At 31.4% G+C, this 19,790-nt stretch overlaps 1 protein-coding gene, 3 non-coding genes and 1 pseudogene across 4 annotated transcripts; 4 read left to right on the forward strand and 1 right to left on the reverse strand.

Annotated features, from left to right (window-relative positions):
* The first annotated feature begins 2,545 nt into the window (after window positions 1-2,545).
* Window positions 2,546-5,481, forward strand: LOC144560541 (putative protein kinase At2g41970). The gene is made up of 7 exons (XM_078309766.1): window positions 2,546-2,883; window positions 3,345-3,598; window positions 3,923-4,049; window positions 4,143-4,416; window positions 4,559-4,691; window positions 4,963-5,049; window positions 5,163-5,481. Exons 1-7 carry the CDS (start codon window positions 2,799-2,801, stop codon window positions 5,286-5,288), a joined length of 1,086 nt encoding a protein of 361 aa, XP_078165892.1. The 5' UTR covers window positions 2,546-2,798; the 3' UTR covers window positions 5,289-5,481.
* Window positions 5,482-7,514: 2,033 nt separating this feature from the next.
* LOC144561150 (small nucleolar RNA U31b) lies at window positions 7,515-7,605 on the forward strand. The gene has a single exon (XR_013513630.1). It is a non-coding gene; the product is annotated as a small nucleolar RNA U31b (small nucleolar RNA).
* Window positions 7,606-7,675: 70 nt separating this feature from the next.
* On the forward strand, window positions 7,676-7,763 carry LOC144561142 (small nucleolar RNA Z196/R39/R59 family). The gene has a single exon (XR_013513624.1). It is a non-coding gene; the product is annotated as a small nucleolar RNA Z196/R39/R59 family (small nucleolar RNA).
* Window positions 7,764-7,838: 75 nt separating this feature from the next.
* On the forward strand, window positions 7,839-7,978 carry LOC144561148 (small nucleolar RNA F1/F2/snoR5a). Its single transcript, XR_013513628.1, has one exon. It is a non-coding gene; the product is annotated as a small nucleolar RNA F1/F2/snoR5a (small nucleolar RNA).
* Window positions 7,979-14,474: 6,496 nt separating this feature from the next.
* On the reverse strand, window positions 14,475-15,395 carry LOC144560232 (adenylate isopentenyltransferase 5, chloroplastic pseudogene; annotated as a pseudogene).
* Between the last annotated feature and the right edge of the window lie 4,395 nt (window positions 15,396-19,790).

Consider the following 19,790-nt stretch of genomic DNA (forward strand, 5'->3'; position numbering starts at 1 on the left):
TAAATAAGAAAAATATATAGTATATAATAACAGAAGAATTAATCAACTTTCAAGTAAGTAAGAAGAAAAAACATATATATAAAATATTAGATATATGTCCGAGCACAAATAAAACTACAACACATGATTTATAAAACTTATTAGCACACACTATCACCGAAAAAAAATTAATGTGAAAATAAATATTCACTAGAATAAATTGGAATAAACAGGAATAAACGGGAATAAACGAACGATTAAACGGTAAAATGGCCGACTAATCATTTTCATCCGCAAATAGACATCCATTAGTGTATTCGTAATGGTTTGGCTATTGTTAATGATTAAACAACCGTTTAATCGGCCGTTAAGACCGTTTTTTACAACACTAGTTTTTAGAGCAAATGATTGTACTTGTAAAAATATGTAATATGTTTATGAGAAATACTGAGTCTTCTAATTGATCAGTTTTAAGAGCAAATGCGCACACACAAACATATGTCTAAATGTTATTATGTATGTATCACAAGTAAATAAATGAATCATTTATCCTCGAAAACTAATTAGTTAGATGGAATATTTTTCTTACACATGCTACGTATTATTATTTTTACTAAAGAATAAAATTGTTACTTTATAAATTTAAAATGAATTGTAAATAAGTGTTGTCAAGAACGTCATTTTAGGCCGATTAATCGGTCGATTAGTCGTTGGCGGTGATTAAACTGTCATGAATTTTTCTGATTAATCGGCCGATTATTTTTTATTAATTGTTTCGATTGGGTGGTATCATATCCATCCGACGACCGCATACCGTTATTTACAACATTGGTTGTAATAGAAAGGTTGATAAATTGAATAAATTTGTGAGTTTTTAAAATTTAAATAAATATGATATTATGAATTTGAAAGGAAAAAATTACATAAATTTAAAATTTCTCATTCTATTATAGTATTACTCTTTCGGAAATTTTACTTGTTTAGTTGTTTTCTTCAAGATTTGTTTATTTATAGAAATTAATAAAAATAAAACTTTGAACCGGAACTATTAATTCTGATCATTCTCATATCATTCTATAAGGTCCTGTTCGGCTGCACAGTGGGAATGGGAATAGGAACGGGAATAGAAAAAGTTTGAACTGAAATTTACTGTTCACGTGGGAAAAAAAAAATTCAGTCTGAGTGAATTTTTATTTTCCCACGTAAACAGTATTTTCGGAATTACATCCGAATAGGCCCTAAATATTGCAAAGCATCTTCTTTTTCTATTTTCGTACCTCTACTTTTATTAAAAATTTTGAATAAAAAATTCTCGTTTTCTTCCCTCGTATCTATTTTTATTAATTTTATCCTAAACCAATTTGCAGCATCTCTATTACAATATAATTTGAAGTGAGCTCCTATCACTTTTTATTTTAGTTTATTTTTTATTTTTAGTAAAGGTTAGGGTTAAATCTTCATACATTTAATATTAATAAAAAAATGCTTAATTTTGAATCCATAATTTTAAAATGAAAAATATTTAGATTTTATAATTGTCGGATGAAATGTAAAAACTTAGTATTTTGTTGAATTTATATCAAGTCATTAATCTCTCCTCTTAATATAAGCATGTAAATATTAGAGATCTACCAATGACTGTGATTTTATTCGCTATATTTTAAACGGTTAAGATTAAAGAGGAGGGTTCAAATGCACCCAAATTTTTGTGCACCCAAATGCACTCTATTTTCCAAATCCTTTTTCTATGTTTTCAAAGTTCGAATAGTCAATCCGAACCGTTAGATGCGATCTATATATTAATATGTGCTTGGAGACTAAATTTTACATTTTTTGGAATTTTTTTTACTATTTATTAAGCCACTTTGAAAATCGCTGATTTTACATTTTCTGGACCATTGGATCAGCGATTTTTCAAAGTGGCTTAATAAATAATAAAAAAATTCCAAATATTGTAAAATTTGGTCTCCAAGCACATCTTAATATATAGATCGCATCTAACGGTTCGGATTGACTATTCGGACTTTGAAAACAGAGAAAAATGATAGGATGCATTTGGGTGCACAAAAATTTGAGTGCATTTGAACCCTCCTCAAGATTAAAATATTATACAATTGTGATTTTTATGTGACAGTGTATTGATATTTATTGTGAAAATATGTATGTTAGTTCGCTAAATATTCGCTACACTGATTTTCTCCTTACAATTTTCTTTATATAAATGTTGCCATAAAAACAATTAATTGATAACATTTCTTTCTTTCTTTCTATATTATTGATTACAACAAAATAAGAAATTAATTAACACATTTGCTCACTAAATATTGATTACCTTAGAGAAGTAAAGACAAAATAGTTCATTTCATTTTTGAATAAAAAGAAATTATAAAAACCATTAATAATGATCACTAGTCGAATCCGACTCGTTACATAGTACCATTAATAATGTAAAATACCAAAACCATGTTTTGTTTTGAAAACCGTTTATGTATCATGATCACTAGTCTCTCTAAATATAGAATAAGCATCCTTTCTCTGCATTTCCACCCTATCATTTGCTACACAAGCGCTTAATTGGTTATGAAAAATGTAAGGATCCAAACCCTTGTTCCATTTTTTGATCAATTAATTTTCTTCCCAATTGTACATCTCAACACAAAATCAATGGTTACTCTCCGATGATCACTCGGCCGGAGTAATCACAAAGCGAAAAATTGTAGCAAAAATATAAGAGAGAAGGTAAATTAGGGAAGAATTGGAGGAGGATTTGTTTTGTAATCTGCTGAATTTGCAGGGCAATTTCCAAGAAAATTAGAAAAATGTTGTGTTGTGGAGGAGTAGAGGAGGATAGTTTCGGTCCTCCGGCGAACCAAGCAGTGCCACCACCAAATTTGAATCATCATGGTGAGAGTTAATTACCACTTTCATATCTAAGTTTTTGGTTTTTTTAATCAAATTGATTCCTTTTAATTAAGTCATTTTCATTTCTTGGTGATTTCCAATTTTTCATGCAAAATGAAGTTTTCTTGTAGTTGGGGATTTCTTATTTTTATATTAACTTTTTGATTTTATCATGCATGAGTTGCTAACATTTTGTTAAATTGCACATTTCTTTTTCACACATCAAATAAATTCGTGAACTTTTTGACTTGAGATGTTTAATTTATTAATTTAACTCTATAACATCACAATTACTGCCCTAAATTTCTCATAAAACAATTTTTTTTTTAGAAAACATGCACTCTGTTATAAAAAAAGAAGAAGTTACATATTAAAAGCAAAACAAAAACTTGTGTGACCAAATCTTGCTATTGACCTAATTAATAAGCATATTTATAAGGTCTTACTTTGACATGACAAATTAGGTAATGACAGAGGACCAAGAGGCCCCATGTCAAGCAGACCCGGTGGCCCCCCGAAGGTTGCGAATATCGAGGTTCCATCAATGCCATTGGCCGACCTGAAAAGTATCACCAACAATTTTGGCAACAAGGCATTGATTGGAGAAGGATCATATGGCCGTGTGTATCGTGCGGTTTTAAGCGATGGACAAGCCGCTGCTATAAAGAAGCTCGATCCGACTGCCTCACAAGAACCCGAATCGGACTTCACAGCACAGGTAATTTGAAAGAGTTTTGGCTGTCATCATTTGGTTTTTCTTCCAGTAGATATGAAAAAAAAAACTTTTATTTTACCAATACAGTGCCATGTTTTTTCAGCTCAAACAATCTTATGCAGTCATATGACATTAACTTGAATATGAACTTAATTTTGGTAAACAAAGTTGCTATTTGGAGGAAACATTTAATCAGCAATTTCATATCAATTCATCTGAAGAATTTAACATGTAGTGATGATTCCATTTGAATAATTCAAGCTTGCATACATACCCTTACAATTCTTTCATTTATTTTGTTACAATTGATATTATTTTTATTTTCAGCTAGCAATGGTGTCAAAGCTTAAGCACGAATATTTCGTTCAGCTAATCGGCTACTGCTTGGAAGACAGTAACCGAATACTAATTTATCAATTCGCTAAGTTGGGCTCGTTGCACGACACATTGCACGGTATTTGCTCCATGTTCATTATAAATTATGGTACTATACACCACACAAAAACACACTAAAGGAATTAATTTTCATTGCATTGTGTTGATATAGGAAGGAAAGGGGTGCAAGGTGCTGAACCAGGTCCTGTTCTGACATGGAACCAGAGAGTAAAAATAGCCTATGGCGCAGCGCGTGGTCTCGAGTATTTGCACGAGAAAGTGCAACCTCCTATTGTGCATAGAGACGTCAGATCGAGCAATGTACTTCTATTCGACGAATACGAATCCAAGATGGGGGATTTTACTTTAACGAATCAGTCACCCGATACAGCCGCTCGCCTCCATTCTACAAGAGTTTTGGGAACTTTTGGTTACCATGCACCCGAGTATGTTTTTTTTCTAAACTAAGATAATTATGAAAAATATAATAATGTTTGCTAAGGTTATATGAGCAAAGGGTAGTTATATTCATAATAGTTTTTCATGAAAATACTAACTATATACTTTTATGAATTCTTGCTTTGCCAGATATGCCATGACAGGACAATTGACACAAAAAAGTGATGTGTATAGTTTTGGTGTCATTTTGCTTGAACTTCTTACTGGTAGAAAACCAGTGGATCATACTATGCCTAAAGGCCAACAAAGCCTTGTTACCTGGGTAAGGAACTATATGATTAATTTGACATTTTTGTTCAATAATAATTTTCATGGTACCCCTTTGCAATGAGAAATATCAGTCTCTTTATGCATAAGAATAATTTGAGATCTTTTCTTTTATGCTTTTGTAATGGAAAAGATAGAGAGAAACAATGTATGAAATTTATTTTGATTGCATGAAATTATTAATAGTGGCACTCTATTTATTAATTGCTTGCTATGTAATAAACAAAATCAAATTCCTTGTCTGACATTTGTGTTATTTGTATTAGGCAACTCCTAGATTAAGTGAAGATAAGGTAAAACAATGTATAGATCCCAAGCTTAACAATGAGTACCCTCCTAAGGCAGTGGCAAAGGTATATATAATCCATCTTACATTTTAGTACTGTGAATTTCAATAATTCCTGATTTGCATAGTCCAACTAGTTGATCACATATTATATAACTTTTTTGCATTTCATATATGCAGCTAGCAGCAGTTGCAGCACTTTGTGTTCAATACGAATCTGATTTTCGACCAAACATGACGATTGTCGTAAAGGCTCTCCAACCGCTTCTTGCGAAAGCGGTGCAAGAACAACATCAAACCACCTAATAAATAAGCAATTCTACTTTGTTCAAATATTCCATCTAGCACAGTGTAATATATGGTTAATTTAAATGAGAGATTTCTTTCAATTTTTTTGTATATTTTTTCTTGCTTGCCATCAGAGATGCCGTGTCGAGTTATTTTGATTAACATTTGGGATTTTTTCGGCCATTGATCGTAGATGTTGTACCGGGTTTGTAATTTTTTTGTGCAATGTTAAGTATGAGGTTGATAATACATGATTTGAGAAATTTAGGTGATAGTTGTTGCTTGTTGATGTAAAAAAAATCTCTTTCCAATCCATCACATAATCACAACCCTCAACTGTACTTCATTATATGCATAACATCTTGAAAATGGGGAATTTCATGGATATGCTTCAAAAAAATTTGAAATTACATAATTTTTTCTTTCTAAAATTCATAATTAGCATTCCAAAAACTGTGCCACAAATATGAAAATAAATTATTTGCTTTCCAAACCAACTAATTAGAAGTCTAAAATTTTCTCTTACATATGCTACATTTTGTTTACTTTTTATATGGAGGGTAAAATTAAAACTTTATAAATTTAAAATGAGTATTAACAAAAAAGACAATAAATTGGATAGATTTAGCGAGTTTTTAATTAGGATAATAAATATGATATTATGAATTTTTGAAAGAAAAATACACAATTTCAACATTTTTAAAGGACATACGTAAAATTTCCCATAAAAACAAATTTACAATTTAGGCAGCTGATTTAGTTGATATTTTAACCCCAAAAAAAATACCAATTTGCTTCTTAGAAAAAATAATGAGTTAACAGGCCATCCAAAATAAAGCGTTCTGGTACTTAACTTTGCAGCCATTAATGGGCTGGGCTTGCTCTCACATTAGGCCCACTTCTATTGGGCCGAATAATTAACCGATCCAAGAACCGTACTATTCGCTAACCTAGGGTTTTATCTCCTCCCCCTTATAAAAGCATCATCAGATCAAACCAAATCAGAAGAAAGCGCTCTCACAGCCGCCACCTCAAAACCTAATTAATTTCTTCTCTATTTTATAAATATTTCTATGATTTCTGTGTTTGTTTGTGTACTGTGATGAGCAATTTAATACCATCAAACGCTGAAGCAATTTACTAGCGGTGTTGATAATTTTACTATTCTCTGAGTCTAGTCTCTATTTGTATATGAATCTTGTTTAAATTTGATTTTGTGTTTTGATTAGGCAATATTTAGAGTCTCTGTTGCGCTAAATTTCCATGGCGTATCTCAGCGCTGTACGTTGCCAAGATCGATTGAGGTGAGATTCTGGCATTTGAGTCTTTTTCTCTCAGGCTCTTTTGCATTCAGATCCTCGAATATTTTATTTATTTATTTCTATGACGTTTCTTTACATTTTCTGTCGTACACCCTGATATTTCCATAATTTGTTTGAAGTTTCTTTTGAAATGCTGATTCCTCACGGATTTGAAATATTTTTTTCCTAATGAATATTGATAAAATTTGCTGTTGAAAGCATTTCTGTTATTTCAGATCTTGCAGTTTTGAAGTTAACCGTAATAAAAGATAATTTTTAAATTAAAAAAATTTAATTGTAGAATTGTTTATATTCTATGTTTTTCTTTGATAAACAGTCGACGCAGAAAAAATCATGCACTACTGACACTTTTGCATTCAGATCCTCGGTTATATTTTTTCTATGATGTATCTTTACATTTTGCGTCTTGACCTGGAGGTATATTAATTTGATCCCTGTTGCTTTTGAAATGCTGCTAGATTCCTTATAAGAGAGTTTTCATAAATTGGAATTGAATTATAATGACTCGTTGAAGGCAATTCCGAAATTTGATGCACGGGTCAAGATCTCTAAAGCATTTCAAATATTTAGAATTCAGATCAATCCTCTGTAGGCAAGAGCATGTCGAAGTGTCGGATCCAAACTCAATTTGGGTTAATTAAGGGGATCCGAATAAAGGTTTCGTTGTTTAGTATCCTCTAGTTAATTAAAATTTTGAGGTTCGATCTGGACTCCGTTTTACATCCGCACGAATATTAAAGATTCCTGTTCATTACAGAGGTGGTTTGGGTTGGATTGAATTCTGATCGGACAGTTAAAATTTCAACTCAAAAACTGTGTTCCTCTGCATGAAGCAACTTCCAGTTGATCCAAATACTATCAATTTAATACACAATTTTTGTTTTCATTATTGATCTGATGAATGAAAAGATATTGTTTTGTGGAAAATGATGATATTTGATTGTCGCCCCAGTCTTAGGATCCGCATCGAAAGATGGTGGATCCATGGTGATTGACTTATTTCTATCTGAATCCACCTTTTTCCTCTTTATTTATTTGTTATTTTCTGTCTTCGTGAAATTTGTTTTCGCTCAATCAATAGTGCGTTCTCTGTGATGCAAACTGTGTCCAATTGCTGATTCACCGTGATTATTGCAAACATTTATCACCATCTTTCGGCTGAGATCTTACGCACTGTTGATTTTCTGAAATGAAATTGTAAGTTTTTCGAGTTTTTGAGTAGGGTATTTTGAAACAATAGTGTAGGAAATGCCATGAGGTATCTGGTACCTTGCTTAAATTCAGTAGCTAGGTATCTCGTAAGATTGGCAGAAAAAAATTTACAGTACTTGCGACACTGGTTGCTCCTTTTATGAGCTTGCAGTTACTTTTGACCTGTTTACATGTTTTAAGAGTTTTAAATAAATTTTCTCATTTTGAATCTTTAGCTGGTACTTTTTTAAGATTCCAGCCTAAAAAGGCTAATGATTTTCATTTTAAAACCATACATACCTGAAATTCTTAATTTTGTCTCTAGCAGAGAAATGGCAATCCCTTGAATCAACCAAAAAATATATGGAATCAGATCTCCTGCTTCCTGTTACTGTTAAAGTGTTAATGGGTTTAGGGTTAATAGTTTTGGGTTTAGATTTTAATAGGGATTTATTATGCAGTGATTCTGAGAGTAGGAATTTTCTGCCCCAACGGCAGACTATTCGTTTCCAAAATATATACACATAACTTGTGACGGACACACAAGCGTTTGGGAGAAGCAAACTATGTCAGATCTGGGTACTTGTAATATAGAGGCAATTTCGAGGAAGAGCTGAGAAGGAGGACTGAGCAAGAGATGGAGCCCAGCTGTGGTGATACTTCGTTTTCATTTATTTGTGCAGACAAGTGATTTCGGCCATCACAGCCTGTAAAAGCCCAAATAAACATCCAAGTAAAATCAGAAACTAAATTTAAAGGAACTAAACGAATTTTTCTTTAATAATTATAGACAGATCTAATATCCAAGTAAATCACTGATTTTAATTAATTAAATCAATTAAAAACAATGGTCTTAAACCTTTTAATTTGTACCATTTTTGTTAATAAAAGTAGATACTAAATTAATAATAAAACAAAATGTTAAAAAACTTAATCTTAATAAGAACATTTATTTTTTACTTACAAATCAATTGTGCCCATTGCAATTTCATTGCGGAATTATGCTTAAGATTATCATATCGGCATACAATTTATTTGCAATTGATAATTTTAGGATTGTAAAATTTAAAACTATATATTATCTTGAAATTTTAATTATTGAAATTAAGATAATATGAAATAAATGATGAAAATTTGATAAAATTACGGATGTGTCAAATAATGTTTATAATTTTAAATATAAAAATGCTCCAATATTGATAACACCTTGCACGTTTATTAAATACAAGAATGGGTTAAGTTGGTCGCTATATATCATTCAATCATATCAACGAATCCGCATCACCACAGGTACCTGAGTTGCAAGTGGTGAATCTGGACCATTCATTTCACTTGACATGAATCTCAAAGCAGATCCCCCTAGCCTCAATAGCTATCAGATTGAGTTTAGCCTGAATGGAATTAATATGAGCCGTCCATTTTTATTAATTGCACCTCAGGTACCGGTATTGCTTAAAGCTGAGATAGGGAACCTTACATTATTTTTTCTGACGATGATATGTAACTTTTACCTCAAATTGTATTTCCTTTTTTTTTAATTTTACTTTAGTTTTATAAATCTTGTAAGCGAAGGATTCAAGATTGGATGAAATGTGAATTATTTTGGTTGTCTTTAACTTAAAATTGGCAATTCTCAATATTTTCTTTTTGTTGTAAGGAGGCAGGTTAATTTATGAAAATGTTTCAAATAGATAAGCTTCATAATTCCAATGACTTTCCCTATCAAAACCGATACCAATAGGCTGCCCCAGAACACCACGAGTCCGGATACCTAAAGTCACTCAATTTTTTAGTATAAATCTGGACCGTTCGATCAAAATCTATATCAATATGGTCTGAAGTAAAATACACGGCACCCTTTAATATTCGTGCTAAAACAAATCAGACCGTCCAAATCCAACTCAAAAATAAACTCGCATTAATGTTTGGATCTACACCGTTCGATCTACCGTGGCACGAATATTAAAAGGTGCCCTTGCATTGAGCAATCTGTCATTTTTTATTTGGGATTGCGATTTCTTGCTCTCTCTACTAAATTTCAGATATTTAAAAAAAAAAAATCTAATATCATCAAACTATATTTTATGGACACTATACTAATATGGAACTGGATAGCCGAACATAATAACTTTAGTTATAATTGCCATACTTTAGAAGATTTATGGTTGATTGATGCTTTTATTCCTTTCAATGATAGACTTTTAATTGAATTATTAAGAGGGGCTGTTTTATGGATTATTTGGTTAGAACGAAATAGATTATGCTTTAATGATTGTACCCCTTGTTCTATTAGGATTCTAGGTACTAAGATTATTTCTTTAACTCAATTTTGGTGTCAATCTAGAGGTGATGATTCTTTCTTTAAATTAAATCTTATAATGTCTTTTGATGTTAAGGATCTCCTAGATCTCATTCTGTTGGAAGAAGCAAGAAGTCCAGAACCGACTCAAGCTTTGGACCTTCTGGTGCAGGGTTCTGGGGATGGCAACCCCCCATCTCCAATGTCTGGCGACGAGGAGGATGAGGACTTATTAAATTTGTAGCTCTTAGTTTTATGTCTATTATGTTGTTTTTGTGTTTTCTTATGATATTGTCTGCTTTTGTTTTGAACAGTTGTACATACTTGCCTTATTTTATTTTGGTACCAATTTTAGGTATTAGGTCAGATATGCATTAATTTCTGATTTCAAATGAAATCGGTGATAAATACCACTATTTTTCAAAAAAAAATGGACACTATACTACTCGAGCTGTCCGTAACACTTTAAAATTTGGGTACACAAATCTCAGAATAGAGCTCGCATGATTCTCCAAACGCGTTGGACAATCCCAGTACTCATCGGATAGAAAGTTTGGTACAAGAGAGAAATGGTACAAATGAGAATTGGTAAAAGGGAGAACTGGTACTAAGAGAGAAAAGGGAGAATTGGTACAGACCCGAAGTAGAAAGGGAATTGAACTGGGTTTGCTGAAGTGAAAGAATTTGTTCCGAATTCGTATCATCTGCGATATCTCATATTTTGCGTTACTTTTTGGAAAATCTCAACCGTTGCAATATGTTGTGCGCGAATCTCAAAGCTCAAATAATACTGCTCCTACGTCACCTCCGAATAGACACCGGACACGTCGGTCACGCAAAATATGAGATATCTCAGAGGATACGCACTCCTTGTTTAGGACTTTCATTTTGAGTTTGGTATGGGACTTGAAAACGTTGAAAGAACGTGGTCCTTGTAAACCAATATATAATGTTTGCTTGGAAATTATAAATCCCCAATTTAGGAATGCAATCTCATATATTGTCCAAGTATGAAGAAGTTAATTATTATATATATGTTTTCAAAACCAACCAAAATCTTTCATGCAATAAATATCCCTTGCAATTATTGCGGCTTCTCTAGTAGAAAATGTCATGCAAAATATATCCATTTTAATTAAAATTGAAATTTCAATTCTCTCTAAATGATCACCAGCTGGTCTGATCTCCATATATAGCAATAATTTCTTATTCGAAAATAATTTAAAACTTTTTCTCTATCATTTGTTGCCGAAATTTTTATAAATACCTAAAAAAAAAAAAAATTACGAAATCTACCCACCTTTAGAAAATATTTCGATTTATACCCCTTCTGGTTACCAATTAACCGAATTTGGAATAAATTTTTGATCACTGGGTACCCGAATGCATGCAAATGATTGGATTACTGGATAATCGAAAAGAAAATATTTGTTGGATTACTGGATAACCGGAAATAGAGTTGGATTACTCGATAACCGGAAAGGTGATTTTTTTTATAGCTTCCGAAATCTCACTATTTCGTCGGTGAATTCATCTCTCTAATTGGAAAATGAAAAAGAATTGGCTCTTGCCATTTGCCAAAGCCTACGCACAGCGCATGTGAAATTTTACACAATGAAAGATACAATGGCGTAGTAAAAAAAAAAAAAAAAGTGAAGGCGTGGGTCCCACCTTCATAAAAATATTCATTTTATAAATTCATTCTCTCTATTGAATCTTTGACTTTCCAATTACATAAAGCCATTAGATGAATAATTAAAGATGGAGAAAAAACAAAATACGTGCCCTGTATTTCATATTAAGATTTTGATCTATATTAACTAACTTGAAAATTATTACACAAACTATTTATTTTAAAAAAATTCTTTATAATTGATTCTTGATTTCCTACTATTTATACAATTCTACATATTTCTGAATTTCTGAATTCATAGCATATATCTATATGTGTGTTTTTCAGTGAAATAAATGACAATTAAAGTGAAATATCATTTTTCTAAACAGACTCGCGAGATAATTAAGTTACTTAAGATTGAATTACTATAAAATTGACTACTTAAAATTTGTTATAAAAATACATATATGTATTCTGTAATATGTAGAATTGTATAAATGGTAGGAAATCAAGAATCAATTATAAAGATTTTTTTTTTAAAATAAATAGATTGTGTAATAATTTTCAAGTTAGTTAATATAGATCAAAATCTTAATTATTCATCTAATGGCTTTATGTAATTGGAAGTCAAAGGTTCAATATGGAGGATGAATTTATAAAATGAATATTTTTATGAAGGTGGGACCCACGCCTTCACTTTTATTTTCTTTTTACCACGCCATTGTATCTTTTACTGTGTAAAATTTGATATGTGCTGTGCGTAGGCTTTGGCAAATGGCAAGAGCCAATTCTTTTTTATTTTCTCATTAGAGAGATGAATTCACCAATGAAATAGTGAGATTTCAGAAGTTATAATAAAAAAATCACCTTTCCCGTTACCGAGTAATTCAATTTTATTTCCGGTTATCCAGTAATCTAACAAATGCTTTCTTTTCGGTTATCTAATAACTCAACAATTTGCATGCATCCGGGTACCCAGTGACCCGAAATTTATTTCAAATTCGGTTACTTGGTAACCGGAAGGGATATATATAAATCGAAAAATTTATGGCGTATCTCAGTGCTGTACGTTGCCAAGATAGATCGAGGTGAGATTCTGGCAATTGAGCCTTTTTTTATCTCAGGCTCTTTTGCATTCAGATCCTCGAATATTTATTTAATTTAATTCTATGACATTTCTTTACATTTTCTGTCGCGCACCCTGATGTTTCTATAATTTGTTTGAAGTTACTTTTGAAATGCTGATTCCTCACGGATTTGAAATAATTTTTTCCTAATGAATATTGATTAAATTTGTTGTGTTGAAGGCATTTATGTTATTTCAGATCATGCAGTTTTGAAGTTAACCGTAATAAAAGGTAATTTTTACAATTAAAAAAAAAAATTGTTGAATTGTTTATATTCAATGTTTTCTTTGATAAGCAGTCGACGCAAAAAAAAAAAATCATGCACTACTGGCACTTTTGCATTCAGATCCTCGATTGTTATTTTTTTCTATGATGTATCTTTACATTTTGCGTCTTGACCTGGAGGTGTATTAATTTGATCCCTGTTGCTTTTGAATTGCCGATTCCTACTGATGAAATAAATTTTTCATAAATTGGAATTTGATTATATGTACTCGTTGAAGGCAATTCCGAGAATTGATACACGGGTCCAGATCTCTAAAGCATCTCAAATTTTGAAATTTTGAGAAATGTTTTTGTTCCGTCCGATTAGAATTCAGATCAATCCGGTATTGGCAAGAGCAGAGCTAAGTGTTCGGATCCAAACTCAATTTGGGTTAATTAAAGGGAGATCCTAATTAAGGTTTCATTGTTTCGTATCCTCTTAGTTAACTCAAATTTTGAGGTTCGATCTGGACTGTCCAATTTGCATCCGCACGAATATTAAAGGTTCCTGTTCATTACAAACGTGGGTTGGATTGGATTGAATTCTGATCGGACGGTTAAAATTTTAACTCAAACTGTGTTCCTGTTCATAAAGCCAACTTCCAGTTGATCCACATACTATAAATTTAAATTTTACCAAAATCAAGATGTGACCCTAACAGAGGTATAAAGTCACAATTTGGGGATGATTATGTTATCTGTTAGTTTTTCTTTCTTCTCTTTGCATGACAAAAATGGCAAAATAATAAATTGAAATTGTACTGCAGAATGTAAACAAATTGAAACTACGTAAAGATGCAATCATTGCAATGCATGTGCTAATCTGCCCATATTCGGATCATATTCGGACCGTGAAACTGACCAGATTCGACCGAAATTCGTATCCTCTGCATTAACTCAAAAGGGAATCTTTTGAGTTAATGAATTCTGACCATCCGATATGTTTTAAGATTCATGCAGATTAGATCCGCACTAATATTAGAAAGCCTCTATATCATAAGCAGAGTCTTGATTGGCTCTCTTTAAAATCAGACGGTTGAGATTCATTAATTCAAAATATTTCTTTTTGAGTTAATGCAGAGGATACGCATTCATTGGACCGGACCGAGAAAGGTAGAGATCAGTTTTTGTTTGAATGAAGTTGAATAGTTAGAATAGTAAATTCAATATTTTTGTCTAATTAGAATAACTTATTCTTATAAAAAGTTAAATTTGACTATTCTAATAAAACAAATAACAAAAAAAAAACTATTCTAGCTATTCTTATTTTTGCGACCAAACATACCCCTAATGAATATCAGTGAAACTGATATTTATTTGTTTATTTTCCATAATTATATTTGGTTTACTACATAATAAGTACTCCTCACATTTCAGATATTTCAATCAGATAAGCAACTCCATGGATTCATTCATGGTGTTAGCATTTGCAAAACCATTCTTCAATTCAAAAATATTTCTGGTGTTCTCATCCAAGAACTCTTTCACAACATCACAGCACGGCATGGCTACGACCCGCTCCCATAGATCATTTTCCTCCACATCATTCAGAGTTCTGGCCAATTTCATTGTTAAAACCTCTGATACATCAACTCGATGGATGCACCACCCGTTGAGCTTTTTGAACCATCGAATCTTCTCCACTTGGTTCTCAATAAGGTTGCATGTGTTTGCCTTGATGTTATTCACTGCCTCTTCAAGCATTCTTTCCAATTCTTCATTGTCAGACCCCATTAATGTGGCTCTAAAGTACCCGTCTAACTCGGGCACCCCTATGGCGCGCTTTACTCCTGTACTATAGTCACTGTTCTCAAAATCAAATAGCGATCGTGCTTCCTCAACCAACCCTTGTTGCATCATGGAGTCAACTCGGATTGATACAAAGCGATTTAAGACATTAGGGTTTGAATCGAGCCATATAAAGCACGATTCATGCCGTGCATCAAAGTCGGTGTTTTCTACGAGTTCCTTAATGTAGGAGTTTGATCCACCTGCAATAATAGGAAGGTGGTTGCGAGAAGCAATGGAGGAGATTGATTGTATGCAATGATGGATGAAGTCGGTAGCATGAAATTCAGTGTCCGGGGGAATGAAAGCGAGCAAATGGTGCGGGGCAGCTGATAGCTCTGATTCGGACACCCTGTTGGTTATGACAGGGATGGCATCATAAACCTGGATTTTGTCGGAGTTGATGATCTCTCCATTGAAACATTGAGCAAGAGAGATAGCAAGCTTCGATTTGCCGGTACCGGTTGCACCGAGAACAAAGACCACCTTTATTTTGTTAGGACTGCAGATTGTTGGCATTGTCACAATTGAATATCTGTATATCATAGAGTTAGTTAATTTGTGCAATAACATTAACATAGTTTCACACCAACCTAATTAATTAATTAGCCTTAATTTTTTGTAATAAGCATGGCCCCCAACATGACAAAGTCAATCGGGACCAATAGATCACCACTAAAATTCAAAATCTAGAAAAAACGGCTGCCTCCCTTGAAACCATATAGGTTCCGCCCCTGAGGTTGCGCAAATTCAAACGTAGCAGCAATATTATAGATATATGGATATGGGACAATATATGCATGCATGGGAATTCGATCAGTACGTAGTTGAAGTAGGGGTGAAACTAGAAAATCTTAATAAAAGAGGCTAAAAGTTAAAATACAAAAATTATGACCAATGAGAATTGAATTCAAGCTCTTTTCAACACTACATAAGCTCTTATCACTAGACTAAAATTAATATATCATTATTTATGAGGGAGCTGGACTATATAAAATGTTTCAAAAAAATAAAAATTTAATTAAATCTAAGTGTATATAACTAATATTTTAAAATCATAGAGGTGATTTAGCCACCTTAAGATCCGCCCTTGAGTTGAAGGATGCATGTAATATCTTTATTAGGTTGAGATAGGAGGCCTTCTACGTATAACTTGTTCAGTAGTTTCTGTTATATATGATAAGATTGAAGGCTTTTAATTTCCATTACGTTAAGAAGGCCTACAACTCTTGTTATAATTAATATAGGCTTCACCTCAATAACCAAAACAATAATTATAATAAGAATTGACCAAAAGGTGCATGCTAGAGTAGGCAAACTATCTATTTCTTAATTTTGAAAATTAAATTTCTGATATTCAAAATTAAACCTAGATACATCCCATATATAATTCAATTTTGCGCATGGCCTGGCCATTTTCTTTTCACAGTCCAGCCTTCAATTTTTGTCTATATGTACTGAACGTACTAATCTTGTCTATATATTTTTGAATCAATATCTGACTACATGCATAGAACAAAAAAAATATCTTTTCATTTTAACTTTATTATTTTGAGCACTGCATTAAGCTAAACTAGATGTTAATGTCATTATCCTTCTGTTAATTTGTAAATTTGTAGGTGTAGATGCATTTGTATTTTAATTTGTTGTCAGATTTGGCCAATGAGAATAGTAAAAGACATGCCTCTATGGATGAGATATTGTACAGATTTGGTACAACTGATTTTGCAAGAAGAGAAGCTATGGATGAGATATTGTACAGGATCAGTTAGTCGACAAGGAATTGGATAGATGGCATCCACATGCCTCTATGGATTGTAATTTCTATTTGAGATGTTGAGTTGTTACTGAATGCTTAGTGATGAATGATGTAACCAATTGGTAGCCTCTACCAATATTTTCAAAAAAAAAAAAAAAGAGAGAGAATAGTAAAAGACACAACAACAACAAAAAATACCTGGAATTCTTAATTTTGTCTCTAGCGGAGAAATGGCAATCCCTTGAATCAACCAAAAAAAAAATATATAGAAAACTTATTGGGAGAAGCAGATTATGTCAGATCAGGGTACTTATAATATAGGGGCAATTTCATGTATGTCCCTTAAAAACTTCAATATTACCTATTTCATAATATCATATTTTTACACCTCTAAAGTTCATAATATCATATTTACCCCTCTAAATTTTAAAAACTTACAAATATACTCAATCTATTGTCTTTTCAATTTAAATTCATTTTAAATTTTTTAAGTACCCAATTACTCTTTATTAAAAAAATATATATGCATGTTTTAAGAAAATGTCCAGTCTTCTACTTGCCCGGTTGTAAGGGCAAGTGGTTCATTTCTTCTTACTTGTGACGAGCACACAAGCATTTGTCTAAATTTTATTGCGTATACGTCACTCGTAGAAAAATTTAAAATTTTCTCTCGAAAACTAAATAATTAGAAAATTGAACTTTTTTTTACATGGACTACATATTTTTGTTTTTAATAAAGGGTAGAAGGGGAACTTTATGAATTTAAAATGAGTTTAATAGAAAAGATAATAAAATGAGAAAATTTATGAGTTTTTAGAGGGAGAAATAGGTAATTTTAGAGTTAAATATGATATTATGAATTTTAGAGGGAGAAATAGGAAATTTTGAATCTGGATACATGTCATGATATATACACTTATGTATGGCAATATCAAAAAAAAAATATGGTGCATCTACAGTATCAAAAAAAAATATATGATGCATCCATCCAAGATTCCAAATTAATGTATTAATGTGAAAAATAAAGCGCTAATTAATTATCGGATTCATGCTTATCTGTACACATATTATCTACGGATAAACATTAATTTTGCTTGTTATTTTTCTGACCGGTTTTACATGTATGGATAAGCTTTTAAAAAAAATTAAGCGTTACGGATACCACAGAAAAGTTTTTCCCCAACCAAATATCAATTTAACAAAGAAAACTAAAAAGGGATGCAAAGGGTCTAATAATAATGAAGAATTCGTGTTGTCTCCATTGACTCAAATTTTTTTTTAATTCTTCGTAGATACTGCAAAATTTGAACTCTCGACCTTTGAGTAGCCACAATCTTAATTTCTTTTAGTTACTGGAAAATAAAAATCAGACTATTAATTCATTTTCTAAATGGCTCAAATTAATTAAAGGATTTTCGTAAATTTCTAAATTGGAATAAATTAGTCCAAATTCTTATTGGGCAGTTCTAATTTTAAACTTAAATTTATAGCTACCATAGAGAATACGGAACTCCACTAATAGAGAGCAACACGATAAATAATTTAAATTAGAAGTGGAAATAAAATTGGAATCTGAAATGAACGTTTTATATCTATGGCCACACAAAAAATAAAATTAAATAAAATGTATGTTTAACGTAAAATCCTGTTAATTACTTAATTTGTTTAACATCCAACCAAGAAATCTATTTTCTTTTAATTATTTTGTCTCCGATACAACTTGAAAATCCTAAAAGTTTGCACGAATTGGATGAGAGAATTGGGCCTAAAGACCTTGTCAATTTTGAATTTGTATCCATTGTATTACTATAATTAAGGGTATTGTTCCGTAGAGTGAGATGATATACGAACAGTTTATTTAACTTGGCACGAATCTCAGAGCAAAAATAATACTGACTTCTATGCTATCTCGAATGGTGGTAAACTCGTAATGCACAGGATGTGCCTATAGATGAAATAGAAAAGAAACAGGGACACGTTAGATTAATGATATTTGAGAATACTATGTTTAATTTAAATGAATTTATTATTATTTATAGTTTTAGTTTAATTGTTTGTATGATGATTTTTTTCATCAGAAACGCTATTCGAATTTTTGTTGTTAAAAAAAAATTTTAGGAATAATGATTGTTATTTTTATGCTACTACATTATAAATTGCAACATCTATAATTTGTGTCGTGCTGAATTTTTTTTTTTTCATGCTCATTTTGCTATTATAGAGAACATCTTATTGCTTTTAATTTTCAATAGCTGACCTATTAAAATAATACATATTAGATATACTTTGTTATATAACAAATTGATAAAAATTAACTGCCTATCACTAACTAATAATTAAAAACAAAAAAATTAAGAAGGAATAATATATTGTCTTCACAGTATTATTCTAATTTGCATTAATTATGTCAAAAAAGAAATTTGTATTCTGTCTATGTTTCAGGAAGTAAATATATCCAACCTTCACTGATTTTATGAAATTTGACTTCACCGGTTTTAAGAAAGTAAATCTTTCAATTTATTTGAAGAATTAATTAATCCATTAATGCAGATTGTCCATTAATATTTCTTTATTAATTTTCTTTTTGAAACATGGACAAAATGGTCCAAAGAAAAAAATTTCTCTTACCTCATTGCTGTCTTGAGCTAAAATCTTTACCCGAATAATGCAATGCATCCAAATCTTTGGTTATAAATGACTTGTATTTTATAATTGAATTCAAATTTTAAATTTGGCATCTGCCAAGTGAGAAATACAATGTATCCAAATCTTCCAAATTAGTACAAAGCACCCAGATCTTTCAAGTGGCATAAGGTTATAAATGACATGTACTAAAATTAAAATTTTGAATTTAGCATCTCTCAAGCGAATACAATTCATCAAAATGACATGTATGTGAGCATGAACAACTAATACCAAGTCATCATTATCAGGATCAAGATTCTAAATAGCGTTTATCGCGTCATAGCGGGAAGTCGAAAAAAAAAGCTATAGCGAATAGCATCGCTATAGCGAAAGCTATGTCACATAGCGTTTTTTTATTTTTATAAAAATTATATCATATATTTGTACTAAATATCAACATTATCTAAGTCTCATATAACAATAAATAACATCAAATTGATTAAAAAATTATAATATTCATATTGAACCAA

This window comes from Carex rostrata, chromosome 10 (genome assembly GCF_964058835.1).
Source record: "Carex rostrata chromosome 10, lpCarRost1.2, whole genome shotgun sequence".
Classification (NCBI taxonomy): domain Eukaryota; kingdom Viridiplantae; phylum Streptophyta; class Magnoliopsida; order Poales; family Cyperaceae; genus Carex; species Carex rostrata.